Raw genomic sequence first — 20408 nt, forward strand, 5'->3', positions numbered from 1 at the left:
CTAAGAAATAACCAAACATAATAAATAACAAATCATTTAATAACTAAAATAGAAATTTGCAATGATTTGAAACGAAATAATTCTGAATGGTGATTGATGACAAACATACGGAAAACTAGTTGCATTTCTTTATTTGTATCAAAAATTTTGGTACTTACCTTTTTTTTGGTGATTTTCACTTCCGATTTTGAAATTCAGAATAGACTGGCACATTTTCAAGAGACTAGTTTATTAAGATTCTCGGAAGGGCCTATAAAAGATGAAGAAAGTGAGAGTTCCGGATCTGAAAGCTCGAATTTGAAAGCCACGAGTATTCTCTTGGAAATAGATAATCAAGAGGTAGAGAATGAAGTAAATCCCGAAGCAAAATTAAAAACAGGTAATACAAATGTTATTGGGAGCGATATGTCAGAATATTCTCTAGATACCGTGGATGAGCTAATATCGCCTATAGTTAGTATGTGTTTGATTGAACTAACAAATATTTACGACATTCTTGAACTAGAGTATAATTCAATTTCATCTGTTTCAATCTTGGATAATTTAGAAGAATGTATCAACACAAGAAATAAAATTAATGAAATTTTGAAGATAATTATTAAGGCCAAAGAATTGCTCTTTTATGAAAAGAATAGCAATCTTTTGGATAGCAATTCACTAAATGAAGACTCGAGAAAGGAAACTAATAACAAAAAAAGTAAAACTTCTGATTTATTCTTTTACCTTCAAGCGAATATGTCAATATTGAAGAAAACAATTTCCTTTTACAATATCAAATACAGGGTTTATTCAAGCCAAGAACAGATTCTTGGGCGAATTACTAAACTAATGAATGAAATTAATACTTTAATTCATAGATTCAAAAATCTTACCAAAAATAATAAAAATACATTTGAAAGAGTTATGTTTGAAATTACAAAACCCGTTTCCAAGGTTATTAATGAATATAAATCCATTTTGAAGAAAACCCACTTATTTATGTCTACCAAGTACTACTCGAAGCACTCTAAGAATATTGAGCATTATGTACAGACTATTTCATGCATGCTCAAACATAGACTTCAGCGTTCATCAACCTTTGACGAACTATTATTTATGCTGAAACCAACTTTCAAATTATGTCAGTAGTTAAATTCAATCTTTTTTTATTCTAGAAACTAATAAATAAATTTTCCTTGCCCAAGTTCCCGCCGAAACTGTGTGAATAGTTATTTCCCATGTACACGTTATTGTCATAATTAGACTTCATTTGTACCTTTATTTTCATTCCATTCACTACCTGAAAGTGATTATAATCTAAATTTTTCTATATTTTCTTACTGATCTTAAGTATGGGAGGAAACAGCGGACCTCCTGAATGGTGTTATCTTAGCAAAGATGGTCAATGCGATGGAAGGGGTGGAACTTATGTTGATGTAATTGGAAATGGAGGTCGTATTGGAAATGGAATGGCAATGACTATGATTCCTAACAATGACAAAGATGTAACATTTAAATTAAACATGAAAAGCAAAGGGACTGTAGCTACTTTTAGTTGCAAGGGAGGAGTTTCTGAGTTAGTATTTTCTGGCAGCTCAGCGAGGTTTACAACTCCATCAATATCAGGATATAATCGATGCGCTGTAATTATTGGTCTGAGCGGAGATAGAATTCATGTTAGTCCTTTTGGCTCCAAAAACATCTCTTTAGGAAGTCTTCCAATGTCTCCAAATTCTTCCTTTAATGAGATTTATTGCGTACCAGAATATGCCAGATACGGGGCTATTCATTCTGGGTACAGTCCTTCCCCTCAAGTTGTTTCTACGCCAATATCACAGGGAATTACTAACGTTGATAACTCTCTTTCGCTTCCTTCTACTACTACTACTACCACAACAACAACTACCACTACTACTACTACTACCACTGCACCTCCAAAGCTCATAGTTGAAGCAGAAAAATACGTTATTGTTCCGAGTATACAAAGTGCAACAGCATCTATTTCTTTTTCCATTAGCAAGTCTTTATTATCCTCATCATCTCTTACTGTTACTTTATCAGATGTTGACTACCTAACACTTGCTAAAGTCAAGCTTAAATCTTGTTGTTTAGAGCTAACTTCAGATAATGAAGACCACTTTGATAAGATGACGTATAATGCAGAAATGAAGAGTTCATCAACACTAAATCTCACACTAGCTTGGACTAAAGCATTCATATACTTGATTCTAGTCTCCAGTATGACTGTTTTAGCCTCAGTACCAAGGTTTGCAAATCTTAACACACCTGCAAATGCAGTCCTTGAAAATAACTCTGGAGCAGAGCTTACAACTACATGGAGGTATTCAAGTGAGTTCGAAGCCCCAAAGCTATCTTCATGTAATCTCATTAATTATGATAGCTCGTGTAAATCAGCATCAGTATCTATAATTTCTCCAGTTGAGTGGAAACCTGATGTATCATTTTTAAGATATGGTTTTATCTCTCCAATAAGCAGTAATTACCCTATCTCCTTCTCCTTAACTTCCAGTGGTACCCTCTTCGCTTCTATTAACTTCAGTCAAACAGGTATTTCTATCTCAATACCATCTTCATCTCAAACTGCTTCAATGAGTTATATAAAAACTCCAAATCCTGGAGAATGGGTTTCTGGTGATATCTTTCTATTAAGTCCCAAATTTTTTAATACTTTGGATAGAACTGAAAGTACTAAGACTTGTACTATCATTAAGTCTACTTGCACTGCACCATCTTCTTGGTCTTCCATCAAAAGTTCGGAATTAATTGCCAGATATGCAATATTGTCAAAGCTTATTTTGGATTCTGGAATAGAAGAAAGTGAAGAACAACCAAAACTCTATGTTACTTATAAGGGAGTTTACGCACTAAGTATTAATGTTCCCAGTAAAGAACTGAATGGAGCAACAGTACAAGATAGTCCAACATACCAACCTCTAGTTTATTGGAGAGTATACAAAGGCCTTTCACCTTCTATTAGTTTTCCCTCCGATGAAATTTCTAAGGTTATTCAAAATGTTACAAACCCTGTAACTACTACAACAACTCCTTTCACTACAACTACTACAAAGTCTACAAGCTCTGGATCATGGATGGATAGCTTTTTATCATGGTTTTAAATGCATTAAGGTTTGATTCTACTGAAGTTTTTTTTTACTTAAAACTTAATTTAAAATTACTAGATAAAAGGGAACCAAATCTATTATTTCCTATTGTTTTGCTGGAGTTCTCTCAATTATTTTAACAAAACTCTAACAGAGATCACATTTTGCAATTATCGTGTGCAAATTTGGTAACTTAACGTTTTGTCCTGTGATAGAAATAATCATCCAAAAAATTAGTATTATCTTTTTTAGAAAGACCATGTATAAGTTCTATTTTTCATTAATTTCTTTCTTCACTTTTTCATTAATATTTACTAGTTTTTATTTCAATCATGAAAATAACTATGCCGGATTTCCCTTTAAAATATTCCAAGATTTAAGGATGGATTCCAAGAGTGGAATTTACATGTCAAAAATTGACCTTGAGACAGAAGTTTTTGATCAAAGTAAGTTTAACGAAAATATGAGGTGAGGTTGAACAACTTCAAACCTCCTTTCTTTGTTATCTGGAGATCATAAAATCTATTCATTACAAACTTAGGTTATGGATCTCTTTTTGAAGGATCAAGAAATGATACAAACTATGAGAGCCAATTAGAAAAGTTTGAGGGGATTCAAAGACAAGAGGGATTCTCAGGAGAGAACCTAGATCAAGATAAAGACCCTATAATTAGTACAGTAAAGTTTTTCAATACCTTCAGATTTCCCTTAAATTTGAATCCTAATGGATTTAGGTTAGGCATGAGAATTAAATATGGTGCAAGTTCAAATCCAATTAAAATTATTTTCATAGGAAGGGACTTGAAGAATTTATTAAACATTATTATCAAGGAATGTAAGATATATCTCTTTTCTAAAGACAATAAGAGTAGTGGCTTCTTTTACGATAGTTCTCCTTTATTTATATCAAAGAATAGCACAGAAGATCTCCAATTGATAATGGATTGGACTGAAAATACATTCAGAGTTTCTGCAGTTAGACCTGATAACTCCCAGGTGGCTTTAGGGGGTATTGTAAAAACAGATTCTCCTTTGGTAGCTTTTGGATCTGCTTTTATAGGGGAAGCATTGAATCCACTTCAGATTGGATGGAGCTTCAAGAATATGCCTGCAAACTCTAGATTTGAATGTTTGATTAGTTATTTTGAGGAGAGATGTAAAAGCAACTCAATTCAAATAACCAATATACTTTATGAGAGTTTTCCTGGGATAAAAGCAGATAGGGGTTTTCTTAAGGTTGCTTTCCAATTCCCTCCAAAGGAGAGGCTCCCTGTTACTTTAAGAATTATGGAAGATAAAGAATTAATAATGAGTATTCAATTTTCATTGGACCAGATGGTGATACATGAAGCTGGAAAATCCTTCAAGCATTTCTTCCTTAATAAATATCAAGAAGGGGAATGGTTAAATCTAGACTTGGTTCCTATTTCGAATTTGAGTTTGAATTACTTAATTTTTATACTAAAAACTCTATGCTCTAAAAGGATTTTTGATCTGAAAAGCACAAGTAGTTGTTTAGAATCCAGTCAAGAAGGAAATAATCCGGCCAAAGAATACAGAAAGCATGATTCAAAAAAAGGGTCTTGCAAAAATGAGTTTCTTCAAAATATAGCAAGAAGTAGAAAGATTTTAGGCCGTGAATATGGCATTCCAGAAAGTCAACATTTTGACGCTTTTCATTCCGGTAATGGTTTCAAACTTTTATTTGCAATAGATGAAGAAATTATAGGTAAGTGTAAAAATTTAGTCTTTTCAACCAAAATAATTTGAATCTGAAGGTAATTTAGTCCTAAAGAATGAATACTTGGATAGATTCAGTTTAAGCTTGGAAAATAGTCAAAAATTCCACAATTCTACGGAATATTATCATGGACCTCTGGGCTATTGGAGGCTAAGAGCAGGTTTCCCAAAATATATTGAGAATTTGGTAAGTTTTCTATTGTTTTGTTCTTAAAAAGAAACAAGTTCTAATTTAAATAACTTTTTTTTTAACAATCTTAAATAATATTACAATATTGGCAACAAAACCAATGTTGAAATTCAAAATACAGAATAACCTTGTTAATTACTCTTTATATAATGTAACTAGCTAGATGAATATACTACTCTATAACTATCAAAATAGATTATACTTTTTTTTTCTTCATATGTTTTTTGAAGTATCTATTGATTCTTTTAAATAAGTTTAAGTCCTTATTCTTCTTTTCATTATTGATATCGGCTTTATCACCAGAATCAATATTAAGTGATTTTGATGAAGAGTTTGATTTAAGATGATCTTTTGTTTGATTCCTTCTGAATTTGCTAAGAGAGATACCGGAAATACCTATTCTTCTTTTCTTTTTCTTACTTTTGTTAATTTTAGCTACCTTGAAGTTAGGAAGTTGGTTCAATAGTACATTGGTTTCATCAGAAATGGTGGATAAATAGTAAATATACCAAGAAATTTTCAAGTAGTAAGGAAGCAGACTAATTCCAAAGATTTGAATATCTTTTTTTTCATGGGAAGAAATTTTGGCCTTGTAATTACTTGCCTCTCTGAGATATTCAGCTCTAATCTTATAATTATTCTTAATAATGCTTGGAACTGAGTATGGATCTTTGATAGTGACTAAAGTAAGAACTAGTTTAGAAAGAGTCCTTTTTATCTTTTGATATTCAATAATATCTAAATTCTTCTTGAGTAAGTCAGAAATTTTTCTAAACATTGGAATTACCATAAAGACATGGTTATCCAGAAAAGATAAGATGGAATTAAAGATATTCTTTCTAATTTTGATCTCCATCAAAATTTTCTTGTTAACAGGTTGATCCCAACTATTAAAGAAACGAAGAATCTTAGGTTTATTGGACCTCCTTTCAATCTTCTTATCAACAAATTGAATAGTCTTTTCAAGCTTTAAGTCTTTTGTTTGTTTTAGTTCAAAAAAAGATGTGATTAAATTAAAATTGTTTAGATAATTTAATATAATACTTATATCGGTCTTTAATTTTTCAATATCTTCGTTAATCCTAATTCGATCACAATTAACAATTCCTCCAAAATAGTCGAATCCAAAGGTTTTGTCAATATCATGAGTTATTTTTTCGATTGGAATTAGTAATTCTTCACAAAGCTTGAATGCATACTCAAAATGAGGTCCATTATTGATTTCTTTTGTTTCAGACGTATACTTTCTGATCATTTCCACAACACAATTTTCTTTGTATGTATAAATTAATTCATATACTAATTTATCCATTGGTGAGAGATTAGAACCAACTTTTGTGATAAATTGTCTTTGAATCTTTGAAATTTCTTTATCTTTTAATATCTCAAGAATCCTTGACTGTAGTATCTTGTGAATATAAATTAGCTTAAAGCTTAGAGAATTCATTCCAAGTTCTTTTCCAAATTCAAAAATTATGTCTTTTTGTCCCTTGTTAGTAATCTTATTAGTGAATTCTTGAATATTAATGGGATTAAATCCTCTTTCAATCAATTCTTGAAGATTCTTTTCTTTGAATAAAAGCTTGAAATGGTTTTCTTCTAATTCATCTCCAACATTATCAAAGAGTTGTTTTGTGGCTTCATAAACTAATTTATAAAAACCTTTATTGGATAAAATGATATCAGGAATGTTTTGATAAATCTTAATTTCATCAGACTTGTCAATATTAATTCCAGAATTCAAGTTTAATATAACTTCTTTCAAATAATATGAAAGAATATGTGGGTCTATTGGAAGTCTGAATTTGATAATAAATCCAGTTACAAAGTTAAATATTCCAAGTTCATTATTTAACTGATATAATTGATGTGTCATAAGCAATAAATAATCCTTAATCATATTCTTTGAGATGATTCCTTGGAAAATTCTGTTTAAGGCGAATTGGAGTCCATAAAATATAGTCACAAAATAAAGTTCATTCCTGGCATCGGAAAATTTAGAAAAGAAATGATTTTGACTCATTTCATTTAAATTAGACATCTTCTTATATGATATTTCATTGATAATTCCCACACAAAAAGAAAGGATGGCAGAATAAGATAAATCCAAATGATTGTTAATTTGTTTATTTGTTTCAGAAATACAATCATTTAAAGAGATATATATACTGATTGGACCATTTTTATCAAGCTTGGAGATTAAATTTTCTATATCAACTCCATTTTCAGCCATTTTAATATTTTGAAACTTATGCATGGAACTTGGAATCTTCTCTACAAGTCTAATATTAATTCCTAGAATTTGTTTAGTCAATCTTTCAATCATTTCATTCACAAAAGAATCAGAATCTTTCTCTATGTCCAATCCTCTAACTTGAATTTCTTGATTTAATGAGTCTCTGAGCTTTTTCAAAGTCCCTTTTCCGGGAGTTGTGACTGTCAAATTTATTCTATTTCGACCATCTCCTGGCCAAATATTTGAAAGAGGTTTTAATAGTTCTACTGGATATCCATAAGTGAATAGGAATTTCTTTATACGTTCTTCACCAGTTTCTCTAGTCCAACAGGAAATAAGTTCTCCAATGAAATCAATTAGTCCAAATCCAGAATTTGGTTCTTTGATATTTTTGTTAACAAGAATTTGATTGACACGTGGTTTGAAGTCGTTAATTATATCATAAAAGTTTGAAAAGTATTTCATATTTTTGAACAATTCTACCCATTCTTCAGATAACCTTTTAGTGTTCTCATCTAAATAAATTTCCCTTAGAGTCTCAAGATCATGATCAAAAACATATTCATATTTGAGGAATGAGACAAGTCTTTTAAGAGGTTGAGGCCATTCATAAGACAACAATGTTGAAACTATTGATTGAATTAGTAATTTCTCACAAGATGAAAAGCTGATCTCATCCACTTCAGTACAAATACTCATGCAAATTTGATAATAGTGATCCAGTCTTTTTGATTCATCAGTAATTATATTTAATACAGAGGAAAAACAATGAATATGATTAAAGTTGTTTAACAAACTAGATGGTTGAATATTAAAATAACCATAAGAGAGGAAAATAGCTCCAATGTGTTCTTGTCTTGGAGAAAGTACCATTTTTCCTAATCTTCCCACATGAATAATTTCACTATTAAAGATCTTGACAGATTCTTGAAGATGATTATTAAATAATTTAAGAATGTTCTCAGGATAACCTTCTTTTTTAGACAAAACTCTGTTAATATCTTCTATATTATCTTTATCTATCCTGAACTTTGAATTTTTGAAGGATTTATAAAAGTGAACTCTTGGTGTAAGTCTTAGGTCCAAATAATTACTTGTAGATAAAGCTTGGTAACCAGTAGTTTTAATAGGATCTTCTGATTCTAAGATATTGATAATTAAATCTGCTATTTCTGAGATTGCTTGGTTTTTTTCTGAATCAATAAATGTTGCAGAGTTTATTGGAGAAGCTTCAATTAAGGCTGTAATGAGGTTATCTTTTGAAACATTCATTTTATACCAATCAAAATGCTCTAAAAGATTCTCAGTAATATGCTCTACCTCAATGTTTCCAATTAGAATTCCCAAACTCAAAAAGATCTCCTGAATAAAGAATTTGAGAAAGCTATGCATTAATTCACTTTTTTTTCTTTCATTTCTATTGACATTTGAAACAACATTATAGGCTACAATGAAAGGTACGTATTCATGATTATAATTCCCAGAATCTGAATAACCTATGGCTTTCTTCATCTCTTTAGTGTTATTTTTAACTATATCCAGTATATTTGATTTTATGATCTTGTAGAAACTATCTCCTTTAAAGTGATCCAAATTCTCAGAAATCAAAGTCAGATCATTGATTTTAAACCTTTCAGAGATCCCTCCTAGTTGATTATTTTTTGTTAATATACCTTCTGTGAAATAGTTTATTAAAGCTTGAACATCTTCTCCTAACTTGGTGTTTGGTTCTGTAGGAGCTAAGGAAACAGGACACAAGTTCTCAGATTGGTTGAAAATGAGCAAAAATTTATTGGAGTGTTTGAGATTTGCTTTTAGATCTAAGATTTCCTGAATTTGATTTCCTTTAATAGTGTTCCAAATCCAAGAATTTCCTGTTTTATGATTAATATCAGATAAATGAATATAAGGATTTTTTCCTATAATATTCAAAATCTGATTTATAGTAAAACTAAGTCTTTTGGTTTCTTCATATTCCTTTTCTAATACAAATTGAACAAGCTTTCTTGAAAAGACTAAGGGATCAATGTTAGAACTAATCATAGTATTTCTAATAACCAAGAATGTTAATATAATTATACAGTTGGGATATTGTTCCAGAAGATTTAAATGGACCTCCAAATAATTTCTGATAAATTGAAATGTTTTAGAAAAATCGAAAAGAGGACCAATAGCATATTTAACCTCAGAAATATCTGGAAGCAAAGCACCAAATGTGTTTTCTACCCAGAATTTAGGAAAGAGAGTATCAATTGCTCTACTCAACCTATATGCAGGGAGAACTTGAACAATCTTTTCGTATTCGCCAGTGGATTCATCATAATTATTGATAAAAGACTGAATTTCTGTACAAACCCTGTCAAAATCAACTATTTTTGGAATTTCAAGACCCTCAATTTGGCTGGAATTTAAATATAACTTTTCCAAGGAATTCTTGGAGATTTCAATACATTCTGGACCCAATAATCCGAGAATATTGACTGGGTTTAAGAATATACTTTCCTTCTCAATATTAATTGGATTCAATAACTCCTCCTCCAAAGTTGAGACAAAAGCTCCGTAAACTCCTTGTTCCGTCAGCCATGATTTTCTTCTAAAAAGTAAATTTCCCATTTTATTACAAATATTGTAAATACTAGCAGTATAAACATCCTTTTTGGGTCTATTATAAAAAAAGAAGCTCCTGAATGATCGAATACAGCCCAAGAAATCAAAAAGATCCCCTTTTCTAAGACTCAATAGTCCATATTTCTCATTCAAATCATTGATGAGATTGTTTTTAATTGGCTGACCAAGGAAATCCTCCGTCAAAAGAGGGGCCAGTCTATCAAGAGCACTTGGGAATCTATAATTTGGCTGTAAAATGTAATCTCTTGATTCACTGATTAGTCTTTCAGAGTTAATATTTGGTATAAGTTGCCTCAAAAACATTTCTATATGAGAAAGATCATTAAAATTTTTTGGGTATTCTGAAGTTTCACCATGGCTTAAAAAGTCGTTTCTTGTTTGATCAGAGTTTTGAATGATGTAACCATATGAACTTAAAAGCTCCTCAACTCTTTCAAAACTAATACCTCCAAAACTACTGCTTCTTTCTTTCCCATCTACAGTATCAAATGAATGTTTAATGCAGGTCAAATATAAGACATCATTATCTTTCAGAGAAAAATCATTAAATATGATATTTATGTTATTTCCAGTTAACTTAATTTCTTTACCATTTTTAGTAAAGAGGCTCTCAGGCTTAATGTAATTTCCAAAACTTTTTACTAGTATACTCGAAACTTTGTTAGAATTCATAACATTTTGGAATCGAATAGTTTTGCTAATTGCAGGATTATCCTTCAAGATAATTAAGAGAGAAATCCATTCTTTTTTGACTGATTTCTTGCTATTTAAAAGTATAAGAGAATTCTGAGCAAGTTTCTCAGCAGAATTGAATGTTTTGATTATTGGAGAAATGTTAACATAATGTCCTTTGATATTCTTTGCCTCATTTTTGTCAATAAAATACTTCTCATGAACGAGAATATCATACAAATCAATATTATTTTCTAAGATCATGTTCAAAACGTGGAATAATCCATATGTATGTTCAGACTTATTCTTAAAATTATGAGGAATGGTTGTTATCTTTGCTACATAGGATAATTTCTGTGACTTGGAAACAATATTTAGTGTCTTAAAAGGTTCAACAATAAGATTCACCAAGATTTTGTCGTGATCTCTGATTTTATAGTCGGAAATAGGTGAGTTATATTTTTCAAGGTCATTCTGAATAATGTTTTGAACATTATCCAGTACCAATGCATTAGTCTTCTGTGTATCTCCAAGTATTTCAATAGAAACTACCTCAAACTTTTCAACCCCAAACTCATCTCTATTACTAAACATTTCATCCATTAGAGTAGCTTTAATTTCGGTAAATAAGTTTTTCAAAACCTCATTGGACGAAATTTGTATTTCTTTACTTATAAAGTTCTCTTTTTGGTTATCTTGATCATCTATGGAAGGTATAACTTCCAACAATGAGGGATTTCTCCAAATAAGACTCAAATTAAGCAATGAAACATTTTTCAACAATGTTACAAGTTCTACTTTATTTGAAGTTCCAATTCCATGTTTTGAAATGTTTTGATCTAAATCGTCTGACTGAGGGTCCAACATCTTCCCATTTGGAAACAGTACAAGTTTAATAATTCTGTCATTGAGATCCTTTTTTTTATACAACTCCTCGAGAAATTGTCTAAGAGGTGTATCTTTTATACTAAACTGCAAACTTCCTTCTTTCCTTGTATTTGCATCCTTCCAAGAAACTTCAATATCAAAAACTTCAGGTTCCAATTCGCTCACTATTAGAGTAAGGATATCTCCATCATTTAAGCCAAGGGTCTCGGCTGAAATATCCATTTCATTTTCTTGGTCCACAAATAATGATGCTCGGGATTCTGTCTGAAAACCTTTGAACACTTCCTTTGTGAGGTCTAAGAGTCCTCTGTTAGCAAGAGTAGGGATAATTGAAATGATTGGTACATTTCTGAGGCCAACAGTTACTTTTGTAGAAATACCTATAGGATGACTACGCGTAATTCGAAGGTTAATTGTATCTTTTTGGGTTTTTGAGACAGAATCAACGTTTTGGCGAATTAAGTTGACAAGTTTCCTATAGGATTTCTTTCTCGGATAGTTTTCAAAGAGAGTTCCCCATTCATCGCAGATTAAGTCGACACTTGTATCTATAGGAACTTGGAATTTATCAAATAATTCATTGACTTTCTTAATACAGTCATCTTTTTCCATATGTTCTTCTGCAAAAAGCTTGAGGATGTTTTCTTTTAAACCTGGATGGTTTTGGAATGGTAGGTAATAACCAGAATAATCTCCGAGCCAGTTAATAAAATCAAAATCCAACTTTTTAGTATTACCATCAAGTTTGTTACCAATGAAACCAGTAATCATTGCACTTTCCTTAAAGGGAATATTGTTCTCAGTTAACTTAGATATTAATTGGCCATAGTTAAAGCCGTATATTGGATTCAAAGATGAGATAATCTTTGAAGCTTTATCTTTTCCAATATTAGGATGCTTTTCCAGGATAAAAGTAAGGAGTCTTCTATATATTGATGAAGGATGTAGAGCCAAAGGTTTATCCACATATTCTAGTACATAAATAGAAAAGGTTTCAGAAAGAGATTCTAGCTGGTCTTTTGGAATAAAGTCAGTCAAATTGGAATATCTCTCCACACATTCTATAAAGCTCTTTGATAGAATTGTTCTGTCCTCAATATCTTTAATGTATGGTATATTTGAGAAGATTACTTCCATACATTTTGGAGGCAAAGTATTACCAGTCATATCATAGTACGTTACACTTATTGCATATTTGTTGATCTCTGATTGAATATAACTATAATCTCTGGCTAGATAGATTCCAATTAAACTGCAAAATAAGATTGGATCAGACTTAAGCAGAGAATACCTGGAGTTATTCCAGTTGAGCAAAAGAAATTCATCCACACAGTTCAAAAAGTTGAACATATTGTTTGAAGTATTTTTTGAATCCTTGGCTACCATATAAAAAGGAGATCCAAAGTACTTGACAATATTGGAACTTTTAATTCTAACATCTATGTTTTCAGAAGAACCACTGCAAATATACTTATTAGTAAACATAAGTTGTTCCTGAGTGTTTAATTGGTTACTATAACTTCCAGAAATTCCCATCAGAGAGAGAACATCACTAAAGGGAGTTACTATAACCTGTCCCTTTTTAATTTCATCATATCTTGCCATAATAGTTTCTTGAGATAAGAATGTTAGAGTATTCCTCAGAAAGGCTTTCAAGCCAACAATTGAAAAGGAGACAGCATTCATTAGATATCCTCTTGGAACATCCCCAGCAAAGTAAAGCTGTAAAGTGGCATCGAAGATTTCTTTGGTTCCCATAATACTCTTTTGACCTCCTTTAGAATCTTCTCCTGGGCTGGAAGTCCTAAAAGAGATCATTGTTGGCTGGGTTGTTGGGATAAATTCTCTAAGAGGGTTAATTCTAGAGAATATCTGGGAAATAAGGCTATTCTCATTGCAAATTAAACTAATATATTCTTGCTTAATCGGACTGGGGTTCACCATTCTGATGAAGGGAAACTCCGGTTTGTATTTATATCCTTTGCTTAAAAATGGTTCGTGGCTATTAAGAACTTCAAGGTGTCTCCTACACTCGTTAATATCAAATCCATCATTCATTATTTGCAAAAGAGAATAAGTCACACTTCTACCAAAAGTTGAGGTATAAATAGCCTTTTCTGAGGAGCTTATATATGGGAAATAGTCAGAGCTTGTATTTTGAGAAAGCCAAATTAATACCAGAGAAACAAAAGATGCAGTGTTAATATCAAACAGTTCTATCAGGTCTTTATTTACTCCTCTGTAAATGAAATAACATGTTCCAAAGGCAACAGAAATTTCCATCTTTAACTTTCCATCTAGAAGGGATTCAATGCAACTGAATAATTTAAATCTGGAAAGCCTAAGCATAGAGTTTTTTTTAATCCCAAAATCCATCAGAGAAGTTTCAATCTGTGTTTTTAAAGCTTTTCTGGAGCTTACAAGCTCTGGGATCTGAGTTGGCTCATTCCTCTCCTCTGTTAATCTGAGACCTCTGTAAAGGAAGAAAAGTCTACAGAGAAGCTCAGACTTTTGCATTGGAATCAAATATAACTTTAGAAGAAGGTCACTCGCAAACTGGCATTCAGAAAAAGAATATTCTTCAATTTTGTCTTGAGTTTTTGGAAAGTTTGCATCCAAAACGTCGTTTTTGTTTCTATAACTACTATTTGACATTTCAGCATCTATTGATTGTTCTCTTTTTTCCATCTTATAAATTTCCTTAATCCTAATTTGACGAATTGAATCAAAAATATAAATAATTTCTGGTTCTAAACTCAACCTTGTAAAGCTTTTACCAGTTAACTGAGAAATACTAACTCCAAGTTGTTCTTGGATGGATTGATCAAAAGCCAAGAGGTCAAATATATGGCTCAAAAATACAGGACTTCTACCAAATGTGAGTCCAATATTGTAGCAAATCCTCAAAGCTGTGGATCTGTGGAATGTACTCACCTTTTTGTTATCTTGGTCCAAAAGAACCTCAATATTCATCTCCACAGATTCAACACAAGTCTCAACAGAAAAGCTCTTACTGCTACAAAGAAATGATTGGACTGTATTCACAATTTCAGAGGGTAATTGCAAATTTTGCAATACACCAGTTATCTTGGAATTGCAATTTATGGGACAGCCTAACTTATCTTTTCCAGAAGAATAAGAATTCTTGATTTCATTCATCATTGAAATAAAATTGTTAGAGTCAAGAATATCCCCCATTATCTCTTGCTCTGAAATTGTCTCCAATTTCTTGTCATCCTCTTTATTTAATAAACTTATGTATCTCCCCTCTTTTGACCGAATCCAAACCGAGATTTCTTGGATACAAGCTTCACTTATTTCATTAAAATCTCCCGAAGAGCAGGAAGAAAACTTTGGAAGATCATATCCTGGGTTATATTTTAAACATGACGCTACTATAGCAAATATTTCCCCACCAGGGTTAGCCTCTAGAAAATTTAAATGTATTGCAAAAGTAAGAAAAAATGACAGAATGCACCACTTTGATAGTGGGAGAATCATTTCTGAGATTCTAATTCACCAATTCCCCAATTTATTACGAGATACACATTTACTCTTTTTGAATCGATTTTCCATAGTTTTCGACCAATTACATGCAATTTACGACGGAGATCTAGGCGGGCTTTTGCTCCGAATCTTTAAAAGCAGTAGTAAGGTGGGATTTTAACTAAATAGTCAAATAAAATGAAGAAATTGATTAGTTAATTAAAAACTAAATTATTCTGGCTAGATATATTTGTTTATGACCTAAACAAGCTAACTCATCTTAAGTTGGAGCTCCTGCTCTTTCTTGAGGATTGAAAGCTATTACTAATAGGCACTGGACCGCTCTTAATTGAGCTGAAATCATCAAGTTCAACCGCTTTAGCTTGTCTTCCAAAAATTTTTTCTTCTGAATTTTTCTTTATGGATTGGTTAGTGTCGTATAGGGCGTTAGTAAACTCATCAGGATTTCTTAGTGCTGGGTATTTAAGATCTTCAAAGATGTCCATAGAATCTGAGGCAGAGAATACCGCCCCCCATAGATCACTTCCAGTAGATCCATAGTGTTTTGCATGTAGGTTGAGTGAATTATCCATTACATTGTAATCTGAGTAATTATCTTCATCATATGAGCTTACCTCTCCCTGTTGGCCCTTATCAAAGTTTTCTAGTAAATAAGGCTGAACTATATACTCTCTAGAAATGTGATCTTTCCCTCCTCTCATAACAACAGTCATAGAGGGAGAGCTGACTACTTTGATACATTTTGTGCATCTATCTTCAGCTAGATCGAATTTAAAAAGAACAGGAATCAACCCCTCTCCTTTTGATATTTCAACTCTACTATTGATTGACTTGAGAATAGCTCCTTCTGAAACATTCTTCTCACTCTTTTGTTTGGTTTGATTTTCGTTCACTTTTTCATTGAGCTCCTTTGCTACTTCACATACGAATGTCCAGCTCCAAATCGAGTTGTTCTTCAAACGAACCACTGAATGCCACCACCCTGACTGAATTTCAACAACATGGGATTTCAATTCTGAAAGTTCTACAAGCTTTGGAGTAAAGAAATTCTTGTGTAATGTTTTCTCCAGATATTCATTCCAAACAGGTACTTGTCCCCATTGGTATACTTCACCATTAGTTGTAAGAGCTAAGGCAAAGTTATATCCAAGAGATATTTGAGAGACTCTTGAAATATTTGAAAGGATTTTAGGCCTTTTGGTACTATATACACCCTTCCCAAGGCCAAGAATTCCATTCTGAGCAACTCCAAAGACTGCAACAACTCCATTGATTCCAATCATAAAAGTGGTTCCTAGTCCACAGCTTAGTGAATTAATTCTCCCCAGTTTTTTGATAGCTGGACTCCTGAGCTGCATTGGGATAAACAACGAATCATGAACATCTTCCAACCCCAAATCATCCCCTCTACCCCAAACTAGAACCTCATTCTCAATCGTTACTGCTACACAATGGAATGCTCCTGCTCTTGCCAATGTAATCCTTGTTTGCTTCCAGTCAGCAGGCAGAGAAATTAAAGTTGGAGTTGAAATCTGATACTCTGTTGCATCACATCCACATTGACCATATTCATTTGCTCCCCAACAGTAAACTGAACCCACTTCACTTAAGGCTAAGGTGTGATCTACTCCACATGAAATACTCTTAATCTTATTTTGAATATTCAAACTCTCTGCTGGCTTAATCAAAGCTCTTCCAAGAAGCTCGCTACCAGGCTTTCCAAGCCCTAATTGAGACTTATCATTCATTCCGAAAGAGTATAGGCTGCCTTCACAAGTTAAGACAACTGTGTGGAACCCTCCAATGCCAACTTCTTGGATTGAACTTCCTGATCTAAGTAAACCCGTTATTGATTCCATCCATCCTGCTGGATACTCTCTACTGGTATCTACATCTACTAATATCTGAATTATTTGGAGTCCCTTTGGAGACTTCTCTAATTTGGAACCAATCACAACTCTATTCTTATTTCTTCTTTCTAAGTCCCATTGTACTAGTATCTGACATTCACTTTGAGTCATAAAGTCTGTTCTTACTTTCTCTGCCATTAGTAAAACAAATAGTTTTTCCTCTCGAATTATTTGTCTGACTCTATCTCCTCTCCACCAACTCTGAATACATTTTATGGATTTGAGCATATTCTTCCAATATAACCTAGTCAAAGCTGAGTGTAGACGTGGTTGGAGAACATCTGCCACCCAAAATAGTCTATCAAGGTGAGCCAAAATCCAATATCTTTTGATTAAACATTGAATTTTCATTACATACTCACTCTTCCAAAGCTTGATTCTGATCTTCTCAAAGAAGTGAGAATGTTGGATCGTCTTTCTGACATAATACCCTCTCCATACACTCTGAATCTTTCTTGCTGGTGTTGCTATACGAATATAATGAATCATGATTTGCCTTAAATAATAATATCTCCAAACTCTTTGGATTTTGATTGCCTTTGCTTGTTTAATAGAGTATATTCTCAAAAGAATGACTAATCTCTTCTTTTTATAATGAATCCAAGCACTCTGAAGCTTTTTTGCTGCTGCTTCCGATTTAATTCTACGGAGAATATCCAAAAAGGTATTCTTTGCTTTCAAAACATTCACCAAAAGCTTGACAAAAGATACAAACTTCTTACATGCAGCTTTCCTTCTTAAAGCTGTTCCTATCTCCTTTCTTACTCTGTGTCCTCTATATATCCTTTGAATAGTTATGATTGTTCTATTATAATTTCTCATAGCATTTGGAAGGTTCATTATAAGTGAAACACCAACAAGGTAATTCAAAAGTCTATTCTTTGCTACTCCTTCTTTATTTAAGATATACATTCTCACTAGACTCTGACATCTAATCAAAGATACTGAAAATTCCTTTAATTGCTTTCTAAGTTTTGAAAGTCTAAATATCTCCCTCAAAGTTTCTGCCAATGGAGCTAAACTCTTTGTCACAGATCTAAAGAATCTTTCTACCGCTATCCAACCATCTTTTTTGATAAAGATCTTCGTATTACCGATTTGCCATTCTGTTTCAGGTATCTTCATAGTATTCATTGCTTGCCTACATTGTTGTTTCAAATCTGATCCCGAAGATATGGTTTGTCCCATCAATTTCATAATCATTGAATTCTCTTTCATAAAGTTTTCAAAAGTCTCTCTATATGCATATCCTTTTTGAACTAATAATATTGCTTCCATAATTGATAGACTTTGAAGTTGATCAACTACCATATCAGCTTCAATTAGATTTGGTACCTTCTTTTCGTTTGCTTTGACACATCTAATAAATTGAGCATTTGTAGCTTTTAATGTATCAAGTAGATGTCCTATAGAAACCCTAAAAATACTTGCAAGGAACTTCCCCTTAAGCTTATTAGAATTAAGAATTTCAACTTTCTCAAAACAACCTTTAATAATTGAATTCTTGGATTCTTTAAAAAGTTTGATAATTTCTGGCCTAATTCTATGTTTATTTTTCAGAACAAACTCTCTGGTAGTGTACTCTACTGTAGTTGCTGTATGTTCAATGATGAATTTGTCTGGGACATTTCCTTTTGGAAGTTTATATCCACTTTTCTTTCCACAATTCTTATGAGCACTATTAGTGAAACTCTCATAAGTACCATTTGATACTAAACAAGACTCTTCAAGTAAATCAAAGATACCTCCTTTACCATCAAATAGCTGAACAAGTGAGGAATTATCTTCATATGTGATATTATCATGAGAAATTGACTCTTTTTCATATTCTTGTAATTCTGCCTGAAAAACTGAAGAAATGAAGAATTGTTGTAGTTTTTCATTTGCAAAGTTAATTAGAAACTGCTCAAAACCATTAACTTTAAATACTTCAAAACCATAAATATCCAAAATTCCAATCCATTGTCTTTTATTATCATCAAATTCAATTGCCTTATTAACTAGATCTATCAAGTACTCGAAACATTTTAAATAGACTTCCTTTCCACAACTTTCTATTTGTTCTTGTGCCTTGGCCTTATTTAATGCTGAAACAACGACGTTGCCTCTGATTTCAATACTACTTGTAAGTAAAAGCTCTTCAAATTGTTTAGAATCGATTCCCCAGAGTTCTGAGACATCCGATAATATACCTTGACTTTCAATACAAGCAGCATCTTCGATTCCTCTGGATTCGTGTTCTCCAAGTTCAAAGTTTCCCATTAGTAAAATAGCAGAAAATAGAGAGATGAGTTGATCAATTGCTTCTTGGTTTGGTAAGATTCTTTCCAACTGAGGAAATACACAATTTTTAAACTCTTTAATGTCATCAATGTTTTGAACATCATAACAATTCGATACATTCAAATATTTATACCAGTCCATTCCACGTAATTTATATTTAGAAATGTCAGCTTGGGAAGTATATGATTTAATTATTTGGTAGAAGATGTGATAAGATCTTTCATTTTCAATTTGGTGACCTATTCTACTGAGTTCCAACATATAACTTGAAATTGCACCTCCAACAATACCATTAGATCTTTCTAGACATAACTTGATAAATCTACCAAACCTACTGGAGTTATTATTCCTTAGTGTTTTTGCATTTCCTAAAGCTTCCAATAGTGGGTTTGCTCCTAGGATGACTTCCTGGACCTTATTATCAGATCCCATTCCTGAAGAAGCAAAATAAGTCATGAGTTGTCTTGCAGTTTCAGTTTTTCCTGCTCCAGATTCTCCAGATACAATACATGACTGATTGATTTTTTGAGTATCCAGGAGCTGCATCGATCTCTGAGCAACAGCAAAAGTGTGAGGAGGAAGGTCACTTGGGAAGCCCATAGAATAATCAGCTCCTTTATAGAGTCTGATTTTTTCTGGACCATAGAGTCCTTCAATCATCTTAAAAGGGTTTACAGCAACAAGTAATCTACCAGCATAAGAGTAGATTAAGTCCATACTGAATCTCTTGTTGATGACATCCAATACAGAGGCTTCACTCACGTGAGGTAATTTAGTTAGGTCATTGATTTGCATAGCATCAATTCCAACATTATAGTTAAAACACATATTAAAGTCAACATCTATTTCTCCTTCACCTTCAATACTAACATGTATAGTCTTTTCGCCAAAGCTTTTGATTATACCTACCTTATAATTGTGATTTATCCCATTTTCTGGACATTTAACCCAAACTGGAGTATCAATAAGAAGCTCATCATTTCCTACCATGGAATACCTCCTTTTGAGCTCCATTTCCTTTTGAGGGTTATTTTTTTTAATCATCTTTAAAGCTCTTCAGGTCTTTTCTTTAGAATTCCGATTACCTTGAATGGAGGGCAAATTTAAAATATAGGTATTGTCCACCTCTTATAGAAACTATCTAATAAATTTGAGCATACAGGAAATTAAATTCCTATTAAATCTACTAAAGGGAGATGATCATGAAGTGTTTCTTTTTTTTTTCTTGAAATTTAATCACTTTTGACCATTTT

General features: G+C 32.3%; 4 protein-coding genes across 4 annotated transcripts; 2 read left to right on the forward strand and 2 right to left on the reverse strand.

Annotated features, from left to right (window-relative positions):
* Positions 1–96: 96 nt before the first annotated feature.
* On the forward strand, positions 97–1128 carry cgd7_4320 (signal peptide, secreted protein; the record flags this gene model as incomplete). The annotated part of the gene is made up of 1 exon (XM_628584.1): positions 97–1128. The coding sequence occupies one exon, from the start codon at positions 97–99 to the stop codon at positions 1126–1128; it is 1032 nt and encodes a 343-aa protein (XP_628586.1).
* A 203-nt stretch (positions 1129–1331) lies between these two features.
* Positions 1332–3116, forward strand: cgd7_4330 (glycoprotein, putative; the record flags this gene model as incomplete). The annotated part of the gene is made up of 1 exon (XM_628585.1): positions 1332–3116. The coding sequence occupies one exon, from the start codon at positions 1332–1334 to the stop codon at positions 3114–3116; it is 1785 nt and encodes a 594-aa protein (XP_628587.1).
* Positions 3117–5227: 2111 nt separating this feature from the next.
* cgd7_4340 (very large secreted protein, signal peptide) lies at positions 5228–14956 on the reverse strand (the record flags this gene model as incomplete). The annotated part of the gene is made up of 1 exon (XM_628586.1): positions 5228–14956. The coding sequence occupies one exon, from the start codon at positions 14954–14956 to the stop codon at positions 5228–5230; it is 9729 nt and encodes a 3242-aa protein (XP_628588.1).
* Positions 14957–15216: 260 nt separating this feature from the next.
* Positions 15217–20199, reverse strand: cgd7_4350 (myosin'unconventional myosin fused to an RCC1 domain (unique)'; the record flags this gene model as incomplete). Its single annotated transcript, XM_628587.1, has 1 exon — positions 15217–20199. The coding sequence occupies one exon, from the start codon at positions 20197–20199 to the stop codon at positions 15217–15219; it is 4983 nt and encodes a 1660-aa protein (XP_628589.1).
* Between the last annotated feature and the right edge of the window lie 209 nt (positions 20200–20408).

This window comes from Cryptosporidium parvum, chromosome 7, assembly GCF_000165345.1.
Source record: "Cryptosporidium parvum Iowa II chromosome 7, whole genome shotgun sequence".
In the NCBI taxonomy this organism is placed as follows: domain Eukaryota; phylum Apicomplexa; class Conoidasida; order Eucoccidiorida; family Cryptosporidiidae; genus Cryptosporidium; species Cryptosporidium parvum.